The sequence below is a fragment of the Pteronotus mesoamericanus genome, unplaced genomic scaffold (genome assembly GCF_021234165.1).
Source record: "Pteronotus mesoamericanus isolate MK-2021 breed Mesoamerican mustached bat unplaced genomic scaffold, CSHL_Meso_final scaffold_167, whole genome shotgun sequence".
Lineage (NCBI taxonomy): Eukaryota > Metazoa > Chordata > Mammalia > Chiroptera > Mormoopidae > Pteronotus > Pteronotus mesoamericanus.
In genome coordinates this window covers 23149792-23173166 of record NW_026555308.1, presented here as the reverse complement: position 1 = coordinate 23173166, position 23375 = coordinate 23149792, and the positions used below count along the sequence as shown (strand labels likewise).

At 50.9% G+C, this 23375-nt stretch overlaps 2 protein-coding genes across 3 annotated transcripts; one reads left to right on the top strand and one right to left on the bottom strand.

The window, feature by feature from the left end:
• Positions 1–487: 487 nt before the first annotated feature.
• Positions 488–7990, bottom strand: PLOD3 (procollagen-lysine,2-oxoglutarate 5-dioxygenase 3). 2 transcript variants are annotated; one of them, XM_054589773.1, is made up of 19 exons: positions 7507–7990; positions 7057–7148; positions 6773–6909; positions 6505–6668; positions 6249–6361; positions 6017–6080; positions 5438–5535; positions 5006–5107; positions 4707–4832; positions 4398–4519; positions 4029–4133; positions 3790–3915; positions 3363–3504; positions 3165–3278; positions 2907–2975; positions 2308–2412; positions 1654–1800; positions 1268–1393; positions 488–916 (listed from the first exon to the last, which is right to left on the bottom strand). In XM_054589773.1, the coding sequence occupies exons 1-19, from the start codon at positions 7643–7645 to the stop codon at positions 761–763; spliced, it is 2247 nt and encodes a 748-aa protein (XP_054445748.1). In that variant the 5' UTR covers positions 7646–7990; the 3' UTR covers positions 488–760. The 2 variants fall into 2 exon arrangements, with proteins under 2 accessions (XP_054445748.1, XP_054445747.1); XM_054589772.1 differs by having other exon boundaries at positions 3165–3504.
• A 619-nt stretch (positions 7991–8609) lies between these two features.
• ZNHIT1 (zinc finger HIT-type containing 1) lies at positions 8610–19626 on the top strand. Its single transcript, XM_054589771.1, has 5 exons — positions 8610–8673; positions 17218–17388; positions 17848–17927; positions 18056–18225; positions 18323–19626. The coding sequence occupies exons 1-5, from the start codon at positions 8652–8654 to the stop codon at positions 18342–18344; spliced, it is 465 nt and encodes a 154-aa protein (XP_054445746.1). The 5' UTR covers positions 8610–8651; the 3' UTR covers positions 18345–19626.
• Positions 19627–23375: the final 3749 nt, after the last annotated feature.

Below are 23375 nucleotides of genomic sequence, written 5' to 3'. Positions count from 1 at the left end.
GGCTTTCCCTTTCCTGATACGCCCCAACTACAAGCTCAGGTCCCAGCAGTGGCAGGTGAGGCCCCTGCCTGCCTTCCCTCATAGGGAAGCCTCCAAGGAGCCTTCCTTCTCTGAGCACTGTCCCTGGAGCTCAGCTCAGGGATATGCTACCCCACCCTTAATGTAAAGATGCCATCACGTGATGAGAGAATCAGGGAGAAGAGTGTGGGGGCTGGGTGGGGCGTGACTTTCAACTGAACCTGACAGAGAAGTCTTTTTGGTTTGGCCCTTCTAAGGTAATTCCCCAGCTCAGTCAGTAAAAGGCAGTGAGAAATGCGACCCAGGGAAGCTTGCAGGTTCCCATACATTCTGCTTCTGCCTTTTCCTCTTCTCTGTTCTTTTTCTTTGGATTAACTCCAGTCTCTCTGCTCTGGGTAGCAAGAGGGGTACAAGGTCAACAGGTCCATGAAAGACAGTAAATGGACTCAAGAATTACAAATCCTCCTTTATTGGGAGTGAGGCTAAGAAACAATAAGTTATCACACGGGGAACCCCCCGAGAAATTCTCTCCTCATGAACCCTTGGGGGCTGAGGGAAGGTTCGAGGGGGCTCCAGGAGCTTCCTGAGAGAGCTGTGTGTGTGGGGAGACAGTGGGGGGAGACATTCAGTCCCAGACACACTGAACGTACACTCAGTAAGCGAGGAGCCAGACAGACCCCCTCTGAGGAGTGGGGCACAAGAAGGCACAATGGCAGGAGACATTTGGCAGAAGGGTTGAGTGTCAGGGGTCGACAAAAGACACCATGATGTAGCGAGTACCCCTCGTGGTGGGCAGCCCCTCATGGTAGTGGGTGAGACGGCCAGGGTGCAGGAGCCCCCAGCCCTTCCGTGGGGCCGAGATCACACAGTCATAGCGCAGGAAGCGGCAGCCACCTCCCTGGGAAGGGGACAGAAGGGGAGAGTGAAAAGACATGGGGTTGGAGGCAGACAGATACAAGGACATAAGAGGCAGACCAAAAAGATAAGGGAGGGAGGATGCAGGGGGCTTGGGGTGTCAGCAGACAGGGAGACACAGGAGGAAGGGGAAGGCTGCCAGCCTAGAAGAGACCCAAGAGAGGATACCAGCAAAGTAACTGGGAAATGTGCAGAGGACAGGCTCGGGGCAGGCAGGGTGACTGAGGGCTACGTGCAGGGTTCTAAGAGGGCACACACAGGGTTCCAGGGGAAGAGTGCGTGCATGTGTAGAGGCCTGGTGGTGCCCTGAAATGGGAAGACACTAGGGGCTCACCTCATAATCCAGGCCCTTGTGGTTAAGAGCAACATTGAGAGTAAAAGTGGATGAGTCATGATGTGGCCGTAGAGAGGGCTGTTCATCTGGCCGGTAGCGGACCACGAAGTTCATCACTGCCCGGGTCTGAGGGGACAAGAGAAAAGAGGCTGCAGGGCTGACCCTCAGGTCCAGAGTACCTTCTAAGGAGGTGACAGCCCCTGTCCAGGGAGTGGGAGGGGCTGCGGGGGTCAGGCCAGCTCCTCCAAGGGCTGCCTTCCTGTGGTGTCTCTTTCCATGGGGCCCCAAAGGCTACAGCGGCTGAGAGGGTGCTGCGTGGAAACTTCCAGTTTGGACTGAGGTGTGGGAAGGCTGAAGGGGCAAGGGTGGCAGGAGCAGCGGCCCACCTTGGTGTGGTAGCCTGGGAAGAGCTTCTCAGTCATAGGCCCCACGTACGTCCTCAGCAGCTGCAGCCACTGGTCCTCATAGCCCACCTGCTTCATGTGGATGTCCACAGTGGGCACGTTCTCATAGCCTCCAGCCAGTCTTGAGTCCTGTGGGCAGTGGGCACTGAGCCCCTGACAGCACTGCCAGCCTCCCCTCTCCTCTTGCTCCCAGGCCTTAAAGCCTGTGTTCCCTCATCTGGAGCAGCCTCAACCACTTCCTAGCTTGACCCACTCTTATTGTCCCTTCAAGTCTCAGCTAAGATGTCACCTCTTCTGTGAAGCCCCTTGGTCCCCCACATCACATCTGCGCCAAGGGCCCTCCTCTGGCTCCCACAGTACCTGGGCTAATGACAGCCACAGGTGACAGGGCAGTTTGGCCTGCACAATTCATCAGTGCGCCTGCACAACCTAGGTCAGTGGCTGGCCTCTAGGACTTGCCCAGTAAGGATTGCTTGAATGATTTAGTGAATGCAGTTGTGACCCTTATGGGCCCCTTCCCCCTTGGGGACCCCTCTCTGTCCCCGCTCTCCTGGTAATATTTTCCCTCCATCGGACCCAGCACCTCACCCCTCCTGGACGGGGCCCTCCCTCCTCCCTTGCCCCCGCCCCTCTCACCTCATGCCGGCCTCCTGACCACTGACCATAGTGCTCCATTTCCTCCACCAGCTCATCACACATTTGGTCTGACAGCAGAGGGAACCAGTATACATCTGGGCATGGCTGAGAACAGTCAGGGGAAGGACACCGGGCTGGGTGACACTCAGGGCTGGAACAGGCAGCCAATGAAGGAGAGGAAAAGCAGGGAGCAGAAAGGGAAGCCAGGAGATGGAAGGAGCTAGGAGAATGGGGATCCGACTGGAGACGGGCCATGGCAAGGGCTCGGCCAGGAGAGACGGGCCAGACACAGAGGGAGCAGCACTGGGAGCGCAGCACAAATAGCAGGAGAGCCCTGGGCCCCAGATGCTGGGACAGAGGTTTTCAGACTTCTTTACAAAAATGTCACTTTGCCTGTGACACTCATAAAACCAACAGACAAGAGAGGCTCACTGACTAATGCTGGAGTGGGGTTATCTGCTCAGCCTTTGCCTTCATGTTGCCCGAGCAGGAAACCCTAAGCCACCTGGGGAAAGTCAGTTCGGAAACCACTAACCCAGGCAGTGGACCCAAGGGCGTGACAGCCATCAGAGCGATCAGGGATCCTGAGTGGGGCTTACCTGTTCCACGAGTCCCTGCCCTTCAAGGGCCCGGCTGTAGTTCTCGTGAATATACTGCTCCTTCCAGTCCTGGGGAGGAAGCAGGGGAGCACAGCCTGATGTGTCTTTTTTACTTCTTCTGGTCCCACCCAGGAAGCCCCAGCACCTGGACGGCCCCTCCCCGGGCAGTAGCAGGTCCTACAAGGGCGTGCATGCCCATATGCGTCCCCCTGTAGAGAAGGGCATTCACATTTTTTGACCAAGGGGCCCACTACTCACGAGGGGGTTGTCAAAGATCTGCCAGAGGTCAGGATGCAGGTGGTCTGTGTCATAACGGGAAGTGGCGAGGAGTCGGCCAAATTCATGCTGATTGCTGAGGTGGAGGAAGATGCCCTGGAGAGGGGAGAGGATGTGAGAAGAAGGCACAAGGTGGCTGCCTCCCAGCAGCCCAGCATTGGGTCCTACTGCCCTGCTCACCTTCTCCCGCAGGCTCTTACAGAAGGCCATGTCCGGGTCGGTGTCGCTGCCTGAAAACACCTCCTTCTGGGGCAGCTCCGTCCTTAGGGTCTCCCCTCGGATGACATATGCCTGGGAAATGTAGGGCACATTCCACACGCCCCTGGAGGTACCCACACTAGGGTCAGCTAGGCGGGTGGCCCCCACAATTCTGCCCAGTTCAGCCTTGGAGCCCCTCCCCTCAGGGTACCCCACTCTGTAAGCCAGGAGGCCCTTTCACTTCCTCTGCCAGACACTGCTGGTTACAACCCCCTCATGTCCCACTCCAGTCAGTTCCCACCCCACAGCCACACCAGATCCCTGAGGCTGAGGCCTTGGGAGAGGGTGCGGGCATCTGTTCAGGCCCAGGCGGGAGGAGGAGAGGGGCTGTAGCCCTCGCAGGACTCACACTCGCTTCCGCTGCACCAACTCCACGTAGTCCTCGGAGCGTGCGTAGTACTCATCGGGGCTCAGGGCTCCCCAGAAGTTGGACCACAGCTTCCCGTGGCGGGACAGCATGGGTGCTATGACCTTCCTATGAACAGGCAGAGGTGAGGACTGCGCAGAGGAGAGTCCCATGCCCAAGGAAGGAGCTGGGGGCTCCCGGGGGACCACTTGGGGGCCCTTTGGCTGAGCCAGAAAAGCAACCTGTTCTCCTCAATGAGAATGCGCAGAGCCTGCTGGTTGGTAATGACGGCATCAGCGTCCAGGCTGAAGTAGAATTCACACTCAGGGTCCTGCCGACAGCTGTCCCTGGTGGGGAAAGACCAACAGAAAAAGGAACTGAAATTGAAGCAGATGGGGGGAGACAGGGACTGTAGAGTGAGTGGAACTCCCCCTCCCTGGGACTTCTAGGTTGTCTCGTCTGTGAGAGGGGCATGCAGGGTGCGCAGCACTGTGGAGGCCATGGAAAAGCCGGATGGTGGATGGACAGGGAAGGGTGGTGCAGCGGGTGGCAGCCTCACCGCCTCCCACCCCTGTCCCCTCCACCAGCCTCCTTGCCCAGGTCTCACTCACATGGCCATGTCCCTGGCCTCGCCTGGGGTCAGGGCCTCCTCTGGCCCCACCAGCTTCACAGCTGAGAAGTGGTCCTGGAGCTGCGGCCAGGAGTCTGCAATGTGGGGCTCGTGGTATACCTCCTGGAGATGGGAAGTACCGGGAGAGGGTGCTGAGAGGGCAGAAAAGTTGACACCAGAGGGCTGGGCTGAATAGGAAAGGTGGTGAGTGAACAGGGTGTAGGGAGCGATCTGGAGAGCAGGGAGCAGGAACTCCATCAGGGAAGTCCCTTGGGAGGGACCACATGGAGAGGCTGCCAGGGTGTCTTACGTTGTTATGCAGGAAAAGGGTGATCCTGTCAGGGGGATAGTCCAGGAGCATCAGCCGTTGCAGGAAGCGGGGCAGGAATGGGGTAGGTTGTTCTACAAACACAGCCAGAAGCACCCGGGGGGGAGGCTGGAAGATACATGACAGGGCTCAGAGGAAAGCCCAGAACCCTCACCTGGTCTGTCTTCTACAACCCAGCCAGACCTGAGGGTTCCGGAGCTCTGCCCCCCTCCCATTGCTGTCCAGCATGCTCTCCCTGCATCCCCTGCTTCAGTGTGCTCTCCTGCCCTGCCCCTCCTCACCTGCCCCCCCGGGAGTGTCCTCCGGTCCCGGTCACAGAACCCACAGCCTCCCCCAGGAGTCCAGCCATTGGGGACATAGTTTCCCAGGTAATTCAGCTGGAGCTGTTGGGAGAGACAGAAAGAGAGGCTGAGGCAGAGGAGTCCAGGACCAGACATGAGTTAGGTCAGGTAGATAGACAGGAACAAGGAAGTAGGGGGAGCAGTGGGCACTTAGAACCTCTCCTGGCACCTCTGCTGCTGGGGTTGGGGAGGACCAACTGCTCAGAAGGGTTGGAGGTACATAGGGGCTGGGACTAGGTCTGGGGCAGAGACAGAGGTTGCAGAGCCAAGCCTGGCACAGGGATAAGGGGCTGGGACCAGGTATGGGACAAGGATTGGAGCCAGGTCGACTAGGGCAGAGGCCGGGGCTGAGGGTGTTAGTCATGGGGGCACCTTAGTGGGACCGTTTCCATGCACCACAACAGGAAGCGTGTCATAGGCCACATTCCGTATACGCACACGATTCCGATCAAACTTTAAAACCACCTCATCTGGGGAAGAAAGATCAGGATTTAGACTCCCTTTCTCTGGAAGCTGCTGAGCAGCAGGTGCTTCTAAATATGGGGGAATCCAGCTTCTCTGATACCTCCCTGGGGAGCTCCTCCACTTACTACTGGTGTGACCTGGGCAAGTCACCTGCCCCTCAGAGAGGCAGTTTCCTCATCTGTAAGAGGTAGAGAACCACAGACCCCAGCTCCCCTTTGTAGGATTGTTGTGTTAATGAAATGACAGACATAAAGCCTTTGGCCCAGGGCCTTGACACATGGTATGTCCCACAGATGTTAGGTATGACGGCCACTGCTTTTACTACTGTTAGCACCATGCAACTTTATCTCTCAGCCATTCAGATGTTAAAGTTAATGTAAAGGTGAGTTGAAGATCACCCGAGGAGCCCCTCCACCAGGAGCCCCTCCCTAATTCAGGACCCCAGCAGCCTCTCTTATCTCCCCTTCTGACCGCCTTTCTCCTCACCTAAAGCCCCATTGAGGTTCTGAAAGATCCGAGATTTATGATCCAGATTAAGGCTGAGTTTCTCCTGGATGAGATAAAATGGGGCAGTTAATTCAAGAAGGGGTAGGACATCATTTCTCACTTCTTTCTCTTTACATCTTCCCCCAAACCCCTTTATCCCTCTCTCCCATTCAGCTTGAGGTCTGCCACCCCATAGGGCTGCAAGTGTTGCCCCTCTTCTGTCCCTCCCTACCCTCAGTCCGGGGTCTAGGTAGAGTCGAGTGTAGAATAGCTGATCATCATCATCATCCTTGTACTTCCACTGGCGGACAATTTGGTGGATGGTGGGGGCAAAGCCAATGAATCCTGTGGGGGGAGGGGAAGTGCTGACTCCAAGACGCCCTTGGTGCCATGAACCTGTCCTCACTCCCTCTCTGGCTCCTAAGGCACCTGGAACACTCCAAACCCCACACTCGCAGTCCCTCTGCTTCGGGCACTCTGCCACTCACCACCAGAGTTGAGGAAGCGCTTCCCTGTGCCCACCTCAGGGTACTGCTCTGCCAGCCCCCACTCAGGCCAGCAGAAGCTCTCGGCAGAGAACAGCAGGCGGCTGCCACTCTGAACGAACTTCTTCAGCAGCTCTGAGGGGCTGCCAGCCAAAATCACATCATAGCTGGCAAGGAAGGGCAGGATGAACAGACAGCCACTACGAATCTCAGTATCCTCACCTCCTTCTTGTTTGCCCCACCCATTTCTCCCCATCCCCGGCTCCTTTACCTGTCCACAAACATGATGACCATATCCTCCTGGTCTGCATATTTCTCCATTTCCTTCTTTAGCCACCTGACTTTCTGTCCTCCACCAACGGTTCGGGCCACATCACCCCCTCGCCACTCCTCTCCCAGGCCCAGAGTCTGTGGGCGAGATCCGTCATGCCAGGGAAGGATTCAGCTGGCCAGGCTCACCGTGGGGCCCCAGGCATCCAGCCCCTAGCCCACTCCTCCAGCTGGAAGCCACCCACCCCTACCTCGTAGCGCCCAGGAGGGCATTCCTCTCCTCACCCGCACTGTGTAGTTGAAGAACTCCGCTGATTGCAGGAAACGCTGGTATCCCTCTGTCTCGGCTGTGGCCACGGTGATCACCAGCAACTTCTCTGTCACCAGTCGGGAATTGGCAGTCGGGACCTACTCATGCAGTTCACTGCCTCACGTGCTCCACTCACCTCCCTCAGACTCTGCTAGTATTCCTTCTTTTTTCCCCATTCCCTCTTAAAATCTTCCCCCCGAAAAACTACGACCCCAGTGGGAGCTATGGGAGTGACACCCAGGATTTCGGGGTCAGTTAGCACAGGGAGGATGGAAACCTTAGCTCAGAGTCGGGAGCGAGTGGTTCCGTCCCAAGAAGCACGCTGGGCCGGGGAGAAACCGACTCCCCTCCACCCCCAACTTTCCCCGAGCCCCAGCCGGCAGACATTTCAGCCCGGAGCTCACGGGGCTCTCTGGGTTTTTCACCTGGGTTGACAGGGTGGCCGCTCCGGGCACGGTCGGAAGCCGAGGCCGCCGCCGCGGCCGCAGGAGGCGGCGGCAGCAGCAGGAACAGCAGTAGCAGCAGCAGCAGCAGGAGCAGGAGTCCCGGGCCCCAGGCGGCCATCGCGTGGAGCTGGCCCAGACGGCACACAGGCCGGCACCGGGCTCCGGCTGCGTTCCTCGGTCCCAACTGCAGAGCGGGGCGACTCTAGAAAGGCGACCGGGGCTGAGGAAGAGCAGGGCCGGGGCTCCGCCCTGGAAAAAAAGACGTAGCCAGAGGCTACAGAAACTCTAGATGCTGGCTCCCCAGACAAGGCGAGGATTGTCTCTGGACGCGGGCGCGCGGAGTGCGCGGAGCGGGCGGAAGGGCCTCTGGGCCGCGAGGCGAAAGAGGGGCGGGGGCTCGAGCGAGTGAACCCAAGCTGAGGACTTTGGTCAGAGACAGCCCACCCCACCGCTAACCAAACACTTGAGGAAACTGAAACCCCGAGAAGGGAAGTGACTACTTGCAGGGCCCGCGAGACGCGGAGGCGGGTCTCCGCCACAGCCCTGCCCCGGCGGCGGCGGCGGCGGCGGCGGCGGGGCAGAAGGCTGGAGAGCGAGGCTGTGAGGGCGCGCAGAGCGGGGACGAGTCGGGGAGCGAGCGGAAGGGAGGGAGAAAGCCGAGGAGTGTGAAGCTCCAGGGGATCTAGGGGTTGAAATATCTGCAGAGCGTCATCAGTGACCTCTCGGATTGCCCACTCAAACTTTCCCACAGTCTTTGGGAGTCCCTTCAGTCATCCTTACTGCCTGGGGAGAAGCTCCAGGGGTTGCCTTTGTGATAATGGCATCAAAGGACTAAAGGAACAGGATGTTTCCCGAAAGACGGCTGGCACATCTTTAAAATGATCCATTTCAGGGCTCCCCCAAAATACAAAACTACACTGAAGCCGGAAGTGCTTTTGCCCCTATAAAATATGGCAGAAAGCTTGCTCGTCTCCAAGGGAACGCACGTAATTAATCTAAGCATTGGAATTACCGTGCGCGCGCGCGTGCCAAAGCACACGCCGCCGGAAGTTACGGAATCGTTACCTAAACGGACGGTTTAGCAAGCGTGCGCAGTAGGCTCTTCCGTCAGCTGTATTGTGGAAATGGTGGAGAAGAAAGCTTCGGGTATGTGAGCACCTCTGGGGTTGGCTCCCTGCTTCCTCTCAAATCCGAACCTAGCCTAAGATATCCTCACCCAGTTATTAGTCTCAAATTCCTTCCCCGGCCCTCGGGTCCTACCATCCGGGCAGCTCCCAAACCATTCATTTACGTTTTATTGATGCCTGCTCAAAGCCGGCGCTGGAGATGGAGAAAGGAAAAAGATCTTTATCTTCCTGGAAATGGCTGTTGCGGGGGCCGGGGGGCGGGCAGACATGCAGACCTACTATGGCATTTCATACGCGCCATGGCAGAGGGATGCACAGCGCCTGGAAAGGAGGGGGCCGTGAAGGCTTGGAAGGGAAGATAACGCTTGAGTCTTTAAAGTCGAGTTAGGTTTCTCTGGATGTAAGTGCGCAGGGACTCATTCTAAGCTGCGGAAACTGCACTTTCAAAGACAAGAAAGCAAGAAAAAGCGAGGCATTTAGGAAGCCCAGTTCACAGTTCGAGGCTTGCGGAAGAATAATAGTAAGAGAGGCTGGAGGACTAGGGGAAGACACACTTGAAAAGCATTAAATGCACTGCCGAAAAATTTGAATTCTGAGAGCGGTAGAGACCCATCAAGGGCTTTTAAGCCAGGGGAGTGACCGAAACAAATTTATCTTTTAGAAAGTCATTTCTAGCTTCAGTGAAGAGGATGGATTAGAGGGACTACAGCTGCACTGTCTAGTAGTACTTACGGGATGACGAGAATGTTCTTAATCCGCACTGCTCATCATGGCAGCCATTAGCTACATGTGGCTATTGAGCCCTTGAAATGTGGCTGGTGCAATCGTGGAACTGAATTTTAAATTTTATTTCATCTTAATCTACATCTAAATTTATTTTTTAAAATCTATTGATTATGCTATTACAGTTGTCCCAGTTTTTCGCCCTTTGCCCCCCTGCACCTGGTACCCCGATTCCCTCCAGCAATCCCTCCCCCCCTTAGTTCATGTCTATGGGTCATGCATATAAGTTCTTTGGCTATTCCATTACCTATACTGTTCTTAACATCTGCCTGTCTATTTTATATCTACCATTTTGTGGTTCTTAATCCCTGCACTCCCCCTTCTCCTGCTTCCTCCTCCCAACTGACAATCCTCCAAATGATCTCCATTTCTAAGCTTGTTTGCTTAGTTTGTTATTTGGATTCAGTTATGGATAGTTGTGAATTTATTGCCATTTTAATGTTCATCATTTTGATCTCCTTTTTTTCTTATATAATTCCCGTTAGCATTTCACATAATAATGGCTTTGTGATGATAAACTCTTTTAGTTTTACCATGTCTGGGAAGTGCTCTATCTGCCCTTCGATACTAAAGACTGCTGGATACAATAATCTAGGTTGTAGGTCCTTGCTTTTCGTCACTTTGAATACTTTTTGCCAGTCCCTTCTTGCCTGCAAGGTTTCTTTTGTGGAATCAGCTGACAGTCTGTGGGATCTTCTTTGTAGGTAACTCTCTTTTGCCTTTCCCTTGCTGCTTTTCATGTTCTCTCTTTATCTTTAACCTTTGGCATTTTAGTTATGATGTACCTTGGTGTGGGCCCGTTTGCGTCCGTTTTCTTTGGGACTCTGTGCATCCTGGACTTGCATGTCTACTTCCTTCACCAAAATTAGAGCAGTTTTCTTTCATTGTTTTTTCAAATAAGTTTCCAGTTTCTTGCTCTCCCTCTTCTCCTTCTGGCACCCCTATGATTCAGATTGCTGGTATGTTTAAAGATGTCCCAGAGGTTCCAAAGTCTGTCCTCATTTTTTTTGAATTCTCTCTTCTTCCTACTGTCCTAATTGAATGCATTTTCCTTGTGTTCCAAATCGTTAATTTGATTCTCTGCTTCATCCGCTCCATTGGTGATTCCCTGTAGATTCTTCTTTATCTCATTAAATGCAACCTTCATTTTTGCTTAGGTCTTTTTTATGCTGTTGAGGTACTCAGTGAGTTCCTGGAGCATCCTGATAATCAATGTTTTGAATTCTGCATCTGATAGGTTGCTTATCTCCATTTCATTTAGTTCTTTTTCTGGAGTTTTGTTCTGTTCTTTCACTTGGGCCGTATTTCTTGGTCGCATTTTGGCAGCCTCCCTGTGTTTGTTTCTGTGTATTACATAGACCTGCTTTGACTCCGTGTCTTAGTAGTGTGACGTATTGTAGAAAAGTGCACTTGTTAAGTTGAATGGGGCAGAGCAACCCATGTCATTGCTCTGTGGCTCTGTGTGGAGGAGGGCTCGGAAAGGGGACCATGCCGCTGCCTGGCCTCTTGCATTTTGCCCAGGAGGAAGCTGTCTCCTCTTGCCCTGTTGCCAGTCACTTCACTCCCTCCCCATATGCCACTGGTGCCCTTCCAGCTGTTGCCCTGGTGCTGAATCCCAGAGAGGGTGGGTCTGAGTGGGTCCCTCTCAGACTGAGTGGTTCCTACTCAGACTGAGTCCCTCTCAGACTGAGTGGGTCTGAGTGGGTCTGAGAGGGTGGGTCCGTTACAAGCCCTTTATGAGGAGTCTCTTGAGAATCCCACACTTTCTTTTGGCGCCCTAAGCCCAACTGGTTTTTACAGCCAGGAGTTACGGAGACTTATTTCCTAGCACTGAAACCCTAGTTGGGTGATCCGGTCTGGGGCTGGGATCCCTCACTCCCAAGGTACGCCTCCTGATATTTATCCACCACACATGGATGTGGGACCACCAATTCCTGTCTCCACTTCTCTCCATGCCTTTCCACCTTTCCATGTCTCTCTGCGTCTCTCTGCTGTCTCCCTACCTCCGCCCCTCCTACCCATCTGGATGAATGTGGCTTCTTTAAATCCTTGGTTGTCAGACTTCCACGCAGCTAGATTTTCTGACAATTCTGGGTGATATTTGTTTTGTAGTCAAGTAGTATTTTTTGCTATAGTTGTTCAAGGAGGCGAGGCGTATTTACCTATACCTCCATCTTGACCAGCAGTCTACATCTAGATTTAAATAAGCACAGGTGGATAGTGGTTACTCTATTATATAGCACAGGTCTAGAGGCTGGAAGTCCAGTTAGGAAGCTATTGAATAGTCCAAATTAAAAAAAGATGAGGGTTGGAACACCTCCAGATGGACTTGTAATAATCTCAGTCACGTCACTCATTTCTTAAATCCTGTCACTGGATTTCTACCACCCTCACCGTAAAATCCCCAAATCTAAATTCCTATAGACACTTAAAAGAAATAAATTTTAATGGTCTGCCTGACTTCATACCCCACCCCCCATACACACATACTTTATATACCAGCCATACAGAACTTCTTTTAATTCATTGAAGGCACTGCAGTCTCCCATCCAGTCCTCCTCTCATTCTGGTACCAAAGTCTGAGACACTCTCCCCTTACCTCCAACCAGGTTAACTTTAATTAGTCCAGCCTCAACCTAGACTGACTTTCCTCTGGAAAGTCTTTTTGATTACCCCAAGGCCAAGCTAGATGTTTCTGTCATGCTCTGTAGCAGTATGTACTTCCCTATATTAACATATATTATGATTTACCATTCTTTTTTTCTTTTTGGAGTTTATTTTTTAAATATATATTTTATTGATTATGCTAATACAGTTGTCCCATTCTTTTTCTCCCCTTTATTCCCCTCCACCCTTCATCCTCCCTCCCACCAGCATCCCTGCTTCTCTCCTCCACTTAGTTCATGTCTTTGGGTCATACATGTAAGTCCTTGGCTTCTCCATTTCCTATACTATTCTCATCCTCCCCCTGTCTATTTTGTACCTACTATTTATGCTTCTTATTCCCTGTACCTTTTCCCCCATTCACCCTCCTCCCCCTCCACTCTGATCTCCATTTCTATGATTCTCTTCCTGTTCCAATTGTTGGCTTAGTATGTTTTTGTTTTTGTTTTTATTAGGTTCAGTTGTTGATCTTTGTGTGTTTGTTGTCATTTTACTGTTCATAGTTCTTGATATATTTCTTTTTCATAGATAAGGCCCTTTAACATTTTATATGATAAGGGCTCAGTGATGTTAAACTCCTTTAACTTGATCTTATCTGGGAAGTACTTTATCTGTCCTTCCATTCTAAGTGATAGCTTTGTTGAATAGAGTAATCTTGGATGTAAGTCCTTGTCTTTCAAGACTTTGAAAACCTCTTGCCGGCCCCTTCCTGCCTGCAAGGTTTCTTTTGAGAAATCAGCTGCTAGTTTTATGGGAACTCCTTTGTAGGTAACTGTCTCCTTTTCTCTTGCTGCTTTTAAGATTCTCTCCTTATCTTTAATCTTGGATAATATAATTATGATATGCCTTGGTGTGTACTTCCTTGGGACTCTGAGCTTCCTAGAGTTCCTGGAAGTCAATTTCCTTCACCAGATTGGGGAAGTTCTTATTTTTTCAAATAAGTTTTCAATTTCTTGCTCTTCCTCTTCTCCTTCTGGCACCCCTATGATTCAGATGTCAGAATGTTTAAAGTTGTCCCAGAGGTTCCTAAGCCTCTCCTCATTTTTTTGAATTCTTGTTTCTTCATTCTGTTCTGGTCGAATGTTTATCTTCCTTCTGCTCCAAATTGTTGATTTGAGTCCCAGTTTCCTTACCTTTATTGTTGGTTCCCTGTATAATTTTCTTTATTTTACTTTGCATAGCCTTCATTTTTTCCTCCATTTTGCGACCATACTCAACTATTTCTGTGAGCATCCTGATTACCAGTGTTTTGAACTTTGCATCTGATAGGTTGGCTATCTGTTCATCCCCTAGTTCTATTTTTGGAGCTTTGATCTGTTCTTTTATCTGGGCCATGTTTCTTTGTTTCAGCGCACCTGTTACATTGGAAGGGGCGGAGCCTTAGGAATTTGCCAGGGCTGGGCAACCCAGGTCACTGTGACGCTGTATGTAGGGGAGGGGTCAGAGGGAACAATGCTGCTTGCTGGACTCTCAGTTCCCCTTCTACCCACAAGCAAATTGGGCCCTTCTAGTGCTGATCCATGGGTGGGTTGGTTTGTATACTTTCTAGGACCCTGTGCATGTCTCCAATGGATCCTCCTGTGAGGCTGGGAGTTTTTCCCGCTGCCACATCCCCCACAGGTTTTTATGTCCAGAGGTTTTGAGGCTTGCTTTTCCCACACTGGAACCCTGGATCACTTAGTCTGTCTCCCTCCCCAGCTGTTCCTCCCGGTTTATCTGCACACAACTGCGGGACCGCCAGCTGCCGTCTTGCCCACCCGGTCCTCTGGCCCCACCTTGCTGCACATCCTCTTCACCCCTCTTACCAGTCTGGATGAATGTTTTTTCTTTAACTCCTTGGTTGTTGGACTTCCATATAGTTCAGTTTTCTAGCAGGTCTGGTTATTTTTTGTTTTTAAATTTGCTGTTGTCTTTCTTTTGGTTTTGCAAGGAGGTAAGATGTATAAACCTACGCCTCTGTCTTGGCTGGAACTGATTTACCGTTCTTGTTTGATCATTTGTATTCCCTGCTAGCCTGTAGGCTTTGGTTGTATACTAAGAGCCTAGGGTACAACCTGGCATTTGGAAGGGAGGCAATATAATGTAGTTCCACCCAGCATGAGCTACAAAGCAATCTGTGGATGGCTGCTACTTGTGCTGGGCTTGGAGGTCCAGGCAAAGCAAAACTGTGATCCCAAACTGGCTGCTGTTAGTGCTGGACCTGGCACTGCTTAGCCAAAGGTAAGGGGGTTGGGGGCTCACTGAAGCTTGCTGTTGCTTATTTGAGAGGATTTAGGAAGTTGTGAAGCCTGAGCCAAGTCCAGCTATTCATGTGGAAAGCCACTGTTAACAGCTTGGGTGAGGAGCCTCTGGGATTCCCCAGCACAGAGCAAAGTGTGTGAGCCAGGTTGATGGAGTCTCAGATTTGGTCCTACCTGCCAGCTCTGTGGCTTCATACGGGGAGGGCTGAGAAAAGGAACAACGGCTCTGCCCACCCTTCTGTCTGGGAGAAAGCTGATCTCCAGCTGTCACCCCGACACCAGACACTCCAGCATGCCACTGGTGCCCCCCAAGCTGCCACCCTGGTGGTGGTGCTCAGATGGGGTGAGTTTGAGTAAGTCTGTATGCGGACCCTTTAAGATGCACTGCTTGGGACTCGAGTAGTTCCTTTTTTCTGAATTAAACCCACTGATTTTTACAGCCATAAGTTATGGGGGCTTTTCTTCCTGGCACTGGAACCCTGGGCTGGGGGGCCTGGTGTGGGGCTGGAACCCCTCATCCCTGAGATATCCCTCCCTAATTTTTATCCACTGCCTGTGGATGTGGGCCAGCCCACTCTATGTATCCGTGTCTCCTACCAGTCTGGATGGATGTGGTTTCTTTAGTTCCATAGTTGTCGGACTTCCATTCAACTTGATTTCTGGTGGTTCATGGCGATTATTCTATATTTTAGTTGTAATTTTGATGATGGTTGTGCGAGGAGGCGAGGCATGTTTACCTATGCCTCCATCTTGACTGGAAGTCCTCATGAGTATGTTTTTTGATGCTTGGCAGTTCGGGGTTGAATTCTGACCCAGCCATATGCTAGCTGCAAAATTCATCAACCTGGAGATGATAATGATACCTGTTCCATAGAGTTGTTGAAGGGTTAAAGGATTCCATTTATGCAGGGCTTACTATATAGTACCTGCCCAGTAAGTGTTAGCAACTGGAACTGATGCTATTATTATGGGTATAGGCACTCAATAAATATTTGTTTAATGAATAAAGAGATAACGTGTAGAATTATTAGGACCTAGTGAAGAGTTGATATGGTAATGAAGAAAGAGGTTTAAAATATGTCCTAGGTTTCTGGTTTGAATATCTGTGTAGATGGTTCTAAAGAAAGCCTACAGGAGGGGAATCAGACTTGGCTGGGAAGACTTTTAATTTTGAGTTGCAGCATCCATGGGATCAGCAGGTGATTTCCTGCAGCCAGTTGAATAGTCAGTTTTGGAGCTCAAGAAAAAGTTCTGGATGGAGAGAATCACTTTTAGACTCATTTGCTTGTGGAGGAGAGAGCCCTGTGTTTGGATTAGAAATATCAGGAAGGGTTTATAGACTGAGAAAGAGAACAGGGATAGCCATCCCCTTAGAGGGAGAGAGAGAAGGCAAGGTTAGAAACAGCCATAGCCAGAGATGGGGAAGGAACACCTAGAGCCATGTCAAAGAAGCAGACGAAGGGACTCTTTCAACCTGAGTGAGATGGTCAACACAGTCTCAGAGTGTTGAGAATTCAAGTAAAATGCACCCTGGGCTTGGCTCAAGGAGGTCACCAGCGTTCTGAGTGTGAGCGGTTACTATCAAAAACCAGCCAGTTACTGCAGGTTGAGAGATGGACAGGAGATGAGGAAGTGAAACATCATAGGGACCGCTCTGTCAAAGAAGAATAGATATGAAGTTGGGCAGACAGAGAGAGCTTAGTAGCCCTCTCCATTTCCATTGAAGGGAAAGTGTCAGTTGAGAAGGAGAGATTGAAGATACAAGAAGGAGGGGAGGACCAAGCTGAAGATCAAAGATTGGGGTTAGCAGTGGGATTTGGTGTGTGCAGGTTAGGTGTCCATGCAATTATAATTGAGGGTGGGCTAAAAGATAAGTGTCTCTTTGTGTCAGTAGCCCGTTTCCTTTGAGGTAGGAAACAAGATAGCTGAACATGAAGGCCAAGTGCATTAAGGTCCTAGTGGAACCTGGAAGCCTTGAGCATACAGTGGTCTCATCAGCATGGTTCTGTGATTTGAACCAGCAGTGAGAGGTCTCCAGGAGGCATTTCATTGGTTAGGTCTTGGATTGGGAGGGAAGACTGAGGCCAAGGGGGTAGAAAACAGGCATGGGTGACTGAAATAGCAGTCTTAGTTAGCTGGGAAGGAAGCAAACCAGATGGGCTGATATACAGTCCCCTTTTATCCACATGGGAAAAGTTCCAAGATTCCCAGTGGAGCTTGAAATTGCAGCTAGTACTGAACCCTGTACATACTATGTTTTTTCCTATACATACATATGTTTTACAGCTTCTCTTTGGCATATCTTTGGCACGATTACTCTTGTGTTTTGAGTTCATTGTTAAGTAAAATAAAGGTTACTTGAACACAAGAACTGTGATACCATGACAGTTGATCACATTAACCGAGATGGTTACTTAGTGGTTAACAGACAGGTAGTATACACAGCCTGGATACTCGGACAACGGGTTGATTCACATTCCAGGTAAGTTGGAGTGGGTTGGCATGAGATTTCATCACAGGCTCCTGTTCTGAATGGCCCTGGATGCCGTAACTCCTGTGTGGTACTAGAGCTTCTTATACCCACATCTACTCAGAACAGTGCACAATTTAAAACTTATGAGTTGTTTATTTCAGTATCCCTATAATGTTTCAGATCACGGTTGACTGCAGGAAACTGCAATTTGGGTAAATAAAACTGCAGATAAGGGGCAACTACTGTATTGGTAGGCGATACAGGGACCAAGGGCTTGGTGATTAGGATGGGATCAGAGAACTGTGGCCCCGCACCGCATGGACATCATCCACATATGTCCAGAGCCAGGGTCACCCTAGCTTCTCTATGCCCCCCATAACTCTTCTGACCCTGCCCTGTCTAGTTCGCTCCCAGGACCCTGGACAGCGGCGGGTGTTGGACCGGGCTGCGCGGCAGCGCCGCATCAACAGGCAACTTGAAGCCTTGGAGAATGACAACTTCCAGGATGATCCCCATGCAGGACTTCCCCAGCTTGGCAAGAGACTACCTCAGTTTGATGACGATGCAGACACCGGTGAGGCGGGTGGGGCTGGGGAGACAAGACTGAAGGCAGGGGAAAGAGTCTGCCTAGGTTAGGGCTGTGGAAGGACATCAGGTTGGGGGAAGGATGACCCAGGAGCTTCTCTGGCTCTCCCAGGAACGGACTGGCTCCCGTGACTTTGAGCTAGTTGCTGTCCCCATTCTGTGTCTCAGTTTCCTGTTGTTTATATAGAATAAAGAAGATGGAGCAGATGAGCTCTAAAATCCCTTCCAGCTCTGATATAAAGTCTTAGATTTAGGGAGTGTGGAGATGAAGGAAGGCTGGGATTGGAGACATTGGGGGAAGGGAAGAGGATAGTAGACAGAGACCTGCCTAGAGCCCAGGCGGGCATGTGGGCAGGGAATGGACATGAGGGCATGGAGAATGACGGGGCGGAGAAAGATGGTGTCTTTCTTGGAAGGTGCCAAGTAACTCATTGCTCTTGACCTCTAGGAAAGAAAAAAAAGAAAACTCGAGGTGATCATTTTAAACTCCGTTTCCGAAAAAATTTCCAGGCCTTGCTGGAGGAGCAGGTGAGAAAGGAGCTGGCAGGGAGGAACCCACAGGGAAGGGCTGCGCCCACAGAGACGCTTGTCCCCGGCGAGTGTTTGCTGTGCAGGTGGGCAGAGAAGTTGTGGAGCCCGCCCCCTTGTGTCTGCAGAACCTGAGTGTGGCTGAGGGCCCCAACTACCTGACGGCTTGCGCAGGACCCCCGTCCCGGCCCCAGCGCCCTTTCTGCGCTGTATGCGGCTTCCCCTCCCCGTACACCTGCGTCAGCTGTGGTGCTCGGTACTGCACCGTGCGCTGTCTGGGCACTCACCAGGAGACCAGGTTAGCTGGGAATGTCCCCCAGGTCCACACCCTCTTCCTCCTGTGCCCCACAGCCTCCTGGTCCCTCTCCTCATCCCTGGGTTTCCTCTGCTTTTAGGTGCTTGAAGTGGACAGTGTGACCCTGGGTGACCCTGGAGAGGAAGGCCCTCCATGCAGCATCACTCTGGCCTCAGAGAGGGCATTGAAAGGGAAGGTGCCCCCCTGGACCAAGAGAGGAACCGTTCACTCACCCAGCAAACCTCATGTCTTATTCCCAAGGGAAGACCAGCCTCACTCCCAGGGACGGGGCAGGGAAGTGGGCCAGCCCTCAGGGCACCATCTGATAAAAGTCTCATGTGAGGGGGCGCATGCCTTTTGGTCACAGGGTGTTTTGAGGGGTGAGGATGATTGGTCATCTCTTTCTCCTACTCATTACTCTGTGTCTTTTTCTCCTACCTGTCCATCACACCCACACCGTCTGCCCCTGTAGGTCCCTGACCAGGCAAGATTTTGCCCCATTCTCCTACCGTTCTCATGTCTCTGCATTCCTTGACTGCCTCTTTATATCACTTTTTTGGTTATTGATTTAGTTCATTTGTTTTTTGCTTTTTGTTTCTCTAGTTCCTCTGAGTTTTTTTTGGATATGGTAAAGTCCCAGGAATGGCCAGTCTGATGGAAGAATTGTCCTAAGGAAGCTCTTTTTAGCAGGGACTGTGGTACATGCAGTTATTAGCAGAGAAAACCCCGGAAGTTCCTGGGAGGCATAGAGGAATTCATCGTGTAGAGATTCCTGTTCTGGGTGACCCTGGATGCTATAACTCTTGTGTGGTACTAGAGCTTCTTACACCTCACCTCTTCTGAGTGGGTTGTGAGCTATAAGCACCTCATGTCCTTGGAGTTGCTGTCCTAGTTGCCCACTACTCTCTTGGAACATAGCCAAGCAGGTGCTTAGGAAGTATTTTTTGAACATATGACCTCAATAAGATATTATTGATATCCAGCAAAGTCAGTGTTAGGCACTTTCTTAGGCTCTTCTCCCCATTTTGGGGAACTTTCTTGGGGCTGGCCCAAATGTCCCTGGTGTCTTCCTGAGGAACTGCTTGCTTTTTCTCTGCAGACTTGCAGCTGGGAAATGGCATTGGTGACAGCCTTGTGTTGAATGGTGATGAGAACAGGGTTTACAGACAGTCTCAAGGGCGGTGGTTTTAGAAGATGGTTGTAGGCCCTGGCTGCTGTGGCTCAGTGGATTGAGTGCTAGCCTGCAAGCCAAAAAGGGTCCCTGGTTCAATTCCCAGTCAGGGCATATGCCTGAGTTGTGGGCCACATCCCCAGCAGGGGGTGTGCGAGAGGCAACCACACATTGATGTTTCTCTTCCTCTTTCTCCTTCCTCTCTCTATAAATAAATAAATAAAATCTTAAAAGATGGTTGTACATTTTTTTGACTATTCTTCCATTGAAAGTGAACCTTTGTCCCTTTCTTATAGGATCTGGGTAGGCTTATGACTGCTTCAACCAGTAGAGTGGCAGAAGTGAGACCATGTGCCCTTAAAGCCTAGGTGGTAAAAGGCAGTGCGGCTTCTGCCTTGTCCCTAGGACGCTTGCTTCTGGAGCCCTCAGCTGCCATGTAAGAAATCCATGCTCTGAGGAAGCCCAGGCTACATGGAGAGGCCACGTCCAGATGCTCCTGGTGATAGGTCCAGTTGGCCAAGCCTTTAAGCCATCCCAGCCCAGACTTCTATCCTGGGAGTGAAGATACAGTGACTTCAGTCCTAAGGCACCAAGTCAGCCTCAGCCATTTGAGTTCCTAACTGTGGCCTCGATAGCATGGAGCAGACACATTTAGTTGTTAGAAAAAGAAACATACAGGTTCTGCTTGGTGTAAGATTTGTCTGCTTAGTGACACACTCAGCCTTCCCCAGCTAACCTTGACAGGACAGAGCTGGGCCTGAGGGGCTTCCCTTGCTCTGATGCTGATCACCTCTGTAAGTCAAACACTGACATTCCCTAGGAAGGATCTCCAGACCCCCATTTAAAACCATAGCTCCATCTCTGCTGTGCCCTGTCGAAATCCCTGACCTACAGAATCCATGCCATTGAGTTTTGGGATGGGTTGTTAGGTGACAGTCACTGGGGGATCAGGAACCCAGTTTGCCAGGTGCTAACTCCTGCCTTAGGTTTATTGTGTCCCTCAGGGAGGGAAAGTTCCCTGGGTTCTAACCTTTCTTTTTGCCTCTCTACCAAGAAGTACACTCGAGAAAGAAATGTGAAGAAAAGACTATTTCCTTGCAGAGAAGCACCACCTGCTCTTCACTGATCCACCTGCACTGGAAATCCTGTCAGTTCTACTGAGTCAGCATAATGTCTTTGGTTTATTTCCTAAATTCACTGACTTTATTTCATATTTCATTTTTTTTTTTTGTTACAAAAAGAATCACATGGGTTCTGCTTGGTGTAAGATTTGTCTGTTCAACGACACATTCAGTCTTCCCCAACTGACCTTGAAAAGACCGAGCCAGACCCCAGGGGCCTCCCCTTGCTCTGATGCCGATTGTCTCCACAAGTCATCCATTGATACCCTCTAGGAAGGATCTCCAGACCCCCATTTAAAACAATAGCTCTTCAAGAAAAGCCTTGGACTACTTTTGCCAGCTTCCTGTATACTAGGGGAGACTTCTTCCCCACCTTGGGAGACACCCAGGCCTTTGGGAAATCTGCACTATACCACAAGCTTCTAGGCTAGAGCCAGTGCTATGTGATGGGGCACCAGAAGAAGTTAATGCTACGGTCTGGAAGGCTAGGAACTTGGGAGGCTCAATGCTAAAGACTTCAGTGAGCACTGAATTTAATAGACACAAGCTAGTTTGGAGAGCCGGGAATTCTGGGAAGCAGGCCAATGTGTCTTCAGTCTTGGACAAATCTTGGTCCTACTACTCACTAATTGTGTAGCTTGGATAGATCACTTTTACCTCTTATTCTGTGTAGCCACCTGCCAGACATTGTGAGGATTAAATGAGCCAGTGCACCTGTCCCAGTGTCTGGAGTTATGGAAAGTACTCAGTAAATCATAGCTGTTGACCTCATTGCCCAGGACCTAAAACAGTTCGTTGTGGACCTTTTTCATGGCTAGTTCCCTCAAAAACGGGGATTCCTTGGAGTAGCCCTAACACCTTGCCCATTATATGGTAACTACCTGTTTACATTTTTGCTCTCAGCTTGTGAGTTTTTTTGAAAGCAGCGGTCATGTCTTAGTGCTCTAACTTCTAGAAAAGAAGAACATGTTAAGAGTGGTGTATCAATAGCCCTTTAGAGCCATGTGACTGGTGGACAAATTAATAATCTGGTGATCATATTAAATCACATATTTAACTGCTCAAATATGAGACCTGGCTAAGGCTCGTTTTCCTGAAAAGAGGAGAAGAGGCAGGATGAAGTTTGGGAAAGGAGGTAGAAGTTGTGGGTGGAGCAGAGGGAGAATTTGGGTTGGAGGTGCCTGAGTGGCAGTATAAGGAGTTGTAATTGGCTTCTGTCCTTCATTGTGGGGTACACAGGCATCCTTGTGCTTTCAGAGCCTTTCAGAATTTTAAGACCCTTTTTGGGATACATGTCTTACCGGTTCCATTTGGTGTAAGATTTGTCTGTTACGCCATAGAAACATACTATTGGTTTGCTAACAAAGAAAGTCAGGTGGCTTGGTATTTGCCACAGTAGATTGTTACACTAAGGGTCCCCGCAATGCACACTTCCCAGTGTCTGTGCTCTATGCAGTCCCTTCCGTACAGGCTTTGGACTTAGCCAGGGGAAATGTCTTGGCCGTGGGACATTCACAAACTGTCCAAAACCAGAGTATGAAGGGTGTAGGATATACAGAATTTTGTGGACTTATTGGCGGTGGAAGCTCATGTAAGGGAACAGCTCAAAACACACCAGTGTTTCTGGGTGGAGGCCAGACGGAAGCCCTGATGCAAATGTGTGTCCCAGGCCGGTGGAGCAGTCCCGCTTGCTGGGAGAGCACGGCTGTGCAGAGGAAGAGGAAAACGTGGGGCTAGAAAAATGGGCTAGGGCCGGGCAGTGTGTCAAGGCCTTGTCTTTCTGTTTTTTCTTCCTGAGCCACCGGGGAACTGCCAGGGCAGGACAATAAGTGATGCTCCAGTAGAGAAATACGGATAAGAAGCTCAGTTAGGGAAATCCTGTGATGACTCTGGGCAATGAAAGATGAAGGCCTGACCCAGCATCAGGCAGTGAAAGGAGAGAAGTAGGATGTGAAAACTGGAGGGAGAACTGAGGATTTGGCAGCTGAGGGGAGAGAGTGGTGGAGGGGAAGTGAAGAGAGATGACTGAAGTTGTCAGGCTGCTGACTAAGAGATCGGGGATGATGGTAACAGGAATGACAGGGACTGTGGGTGTGGGGGACGGTAACGAGTTTGCCCATCCTGTGAAAAGACACAGTGGGCGCTTATACATCCGAAGCTCCAAAGAGAGGGCCCAGTTAGAGTGCAGATGTGAGTGTCTTTACATCCCAGGAGCGGATGGGATGAAAGGGAAAGGGGAAGGGGCGGAGGTCAGAACCGAGGCCACCCCCAAGGGACTGGTTACTCTAGTCAGTGCTGCATGGGAAGGTACCAGCATATCACCTCCTTCCACTAGACTCCCGGCTTCTTTCTCGTGGCCTCGTTTTTCAGTCTTAAGTGGGTACCAGGTCTGCTCAGTCCCCTGTGCCCATCCTGTCCATGACCCAGTGCTGTGTCTGAGCTGGACACCATATCATATGCATGCCACTAATAGGCAGGCCTCTGTGAACAGGTCTTCAGCGCCTTTTCTGGAAGTTATTCAACCTTCCCCAGAAAAATCTACCTGTACCAGACTCTTGGGTTGACAGAATTTCAAAGGGCTGGCCAATTTCTGCTACCCACTCTCAGGCCCAAGTAAAGAAACTGCTCTAGGCCACCCGTATCCTTGCACAGCTACGAAGAAAGGTCGAAAGTAAAACAAGTGACTTATCTCAAGCTGGCCAGTTTCCTCGTGCTTGGTCTTCCCAGTGTGATCCTTGATGACCCTTATCAGTAATTATAAGAGTGCCACGCTCTTGAAATCACTGGCAACCCTGCCTCTGTTTTGCTGGATAAGACAGTCCAAAGGTGATGGACCGGGGCAGGTGACAGTCTGGTGTCCA

Excerpts from the sequence above, each read along its gene's own strand:
- PLOD3 (XM_054589772.1), bottom strand. The coding sequence starts at position 7,645 with ATGGCCGCCTGGGGCCCGGGACTCCTGCTCCTGCTGCTGCTGCTGCTA. Across the intron at positions 6,081-6,248 it reads ACCTAGACCCCGGACTGAGG|GAGAAACTCAGCCTTAATCT; the intron begins GTAGGGAGGGAC and ends TATCTCATCCAG. Across the intron at positions 4,134-4,397 it reads GAGGCCAGGGACATGGCCAT|GGACAGCTGTCGGCAGGACC; the intron begins GTGAGTGAGACC and ends TTTCCCCACCAG.
- ZNHIT1 (XM_054589771.1), top strand. The coding sequence starts at position 8,652 with ATGGTGGAGAAGAAAGCTTCGG. Across the intron at positions 17,928-18,055 it reads AGGCCTTGCTGGAGGAGCAG|AACCTGAGTGTGGCTGAGGG; the intron begins GTGAGAAAGGAG and ends TTGTGTCTGCAG. Across the intron at positions 18,226-18,322 it reads GGCACTCACCAGGAGACCAG|GTGCTTGAAGTGGACAGTGT; the intron begins GTTAGCTGGGAA and ends CTCTGCTTTTAG.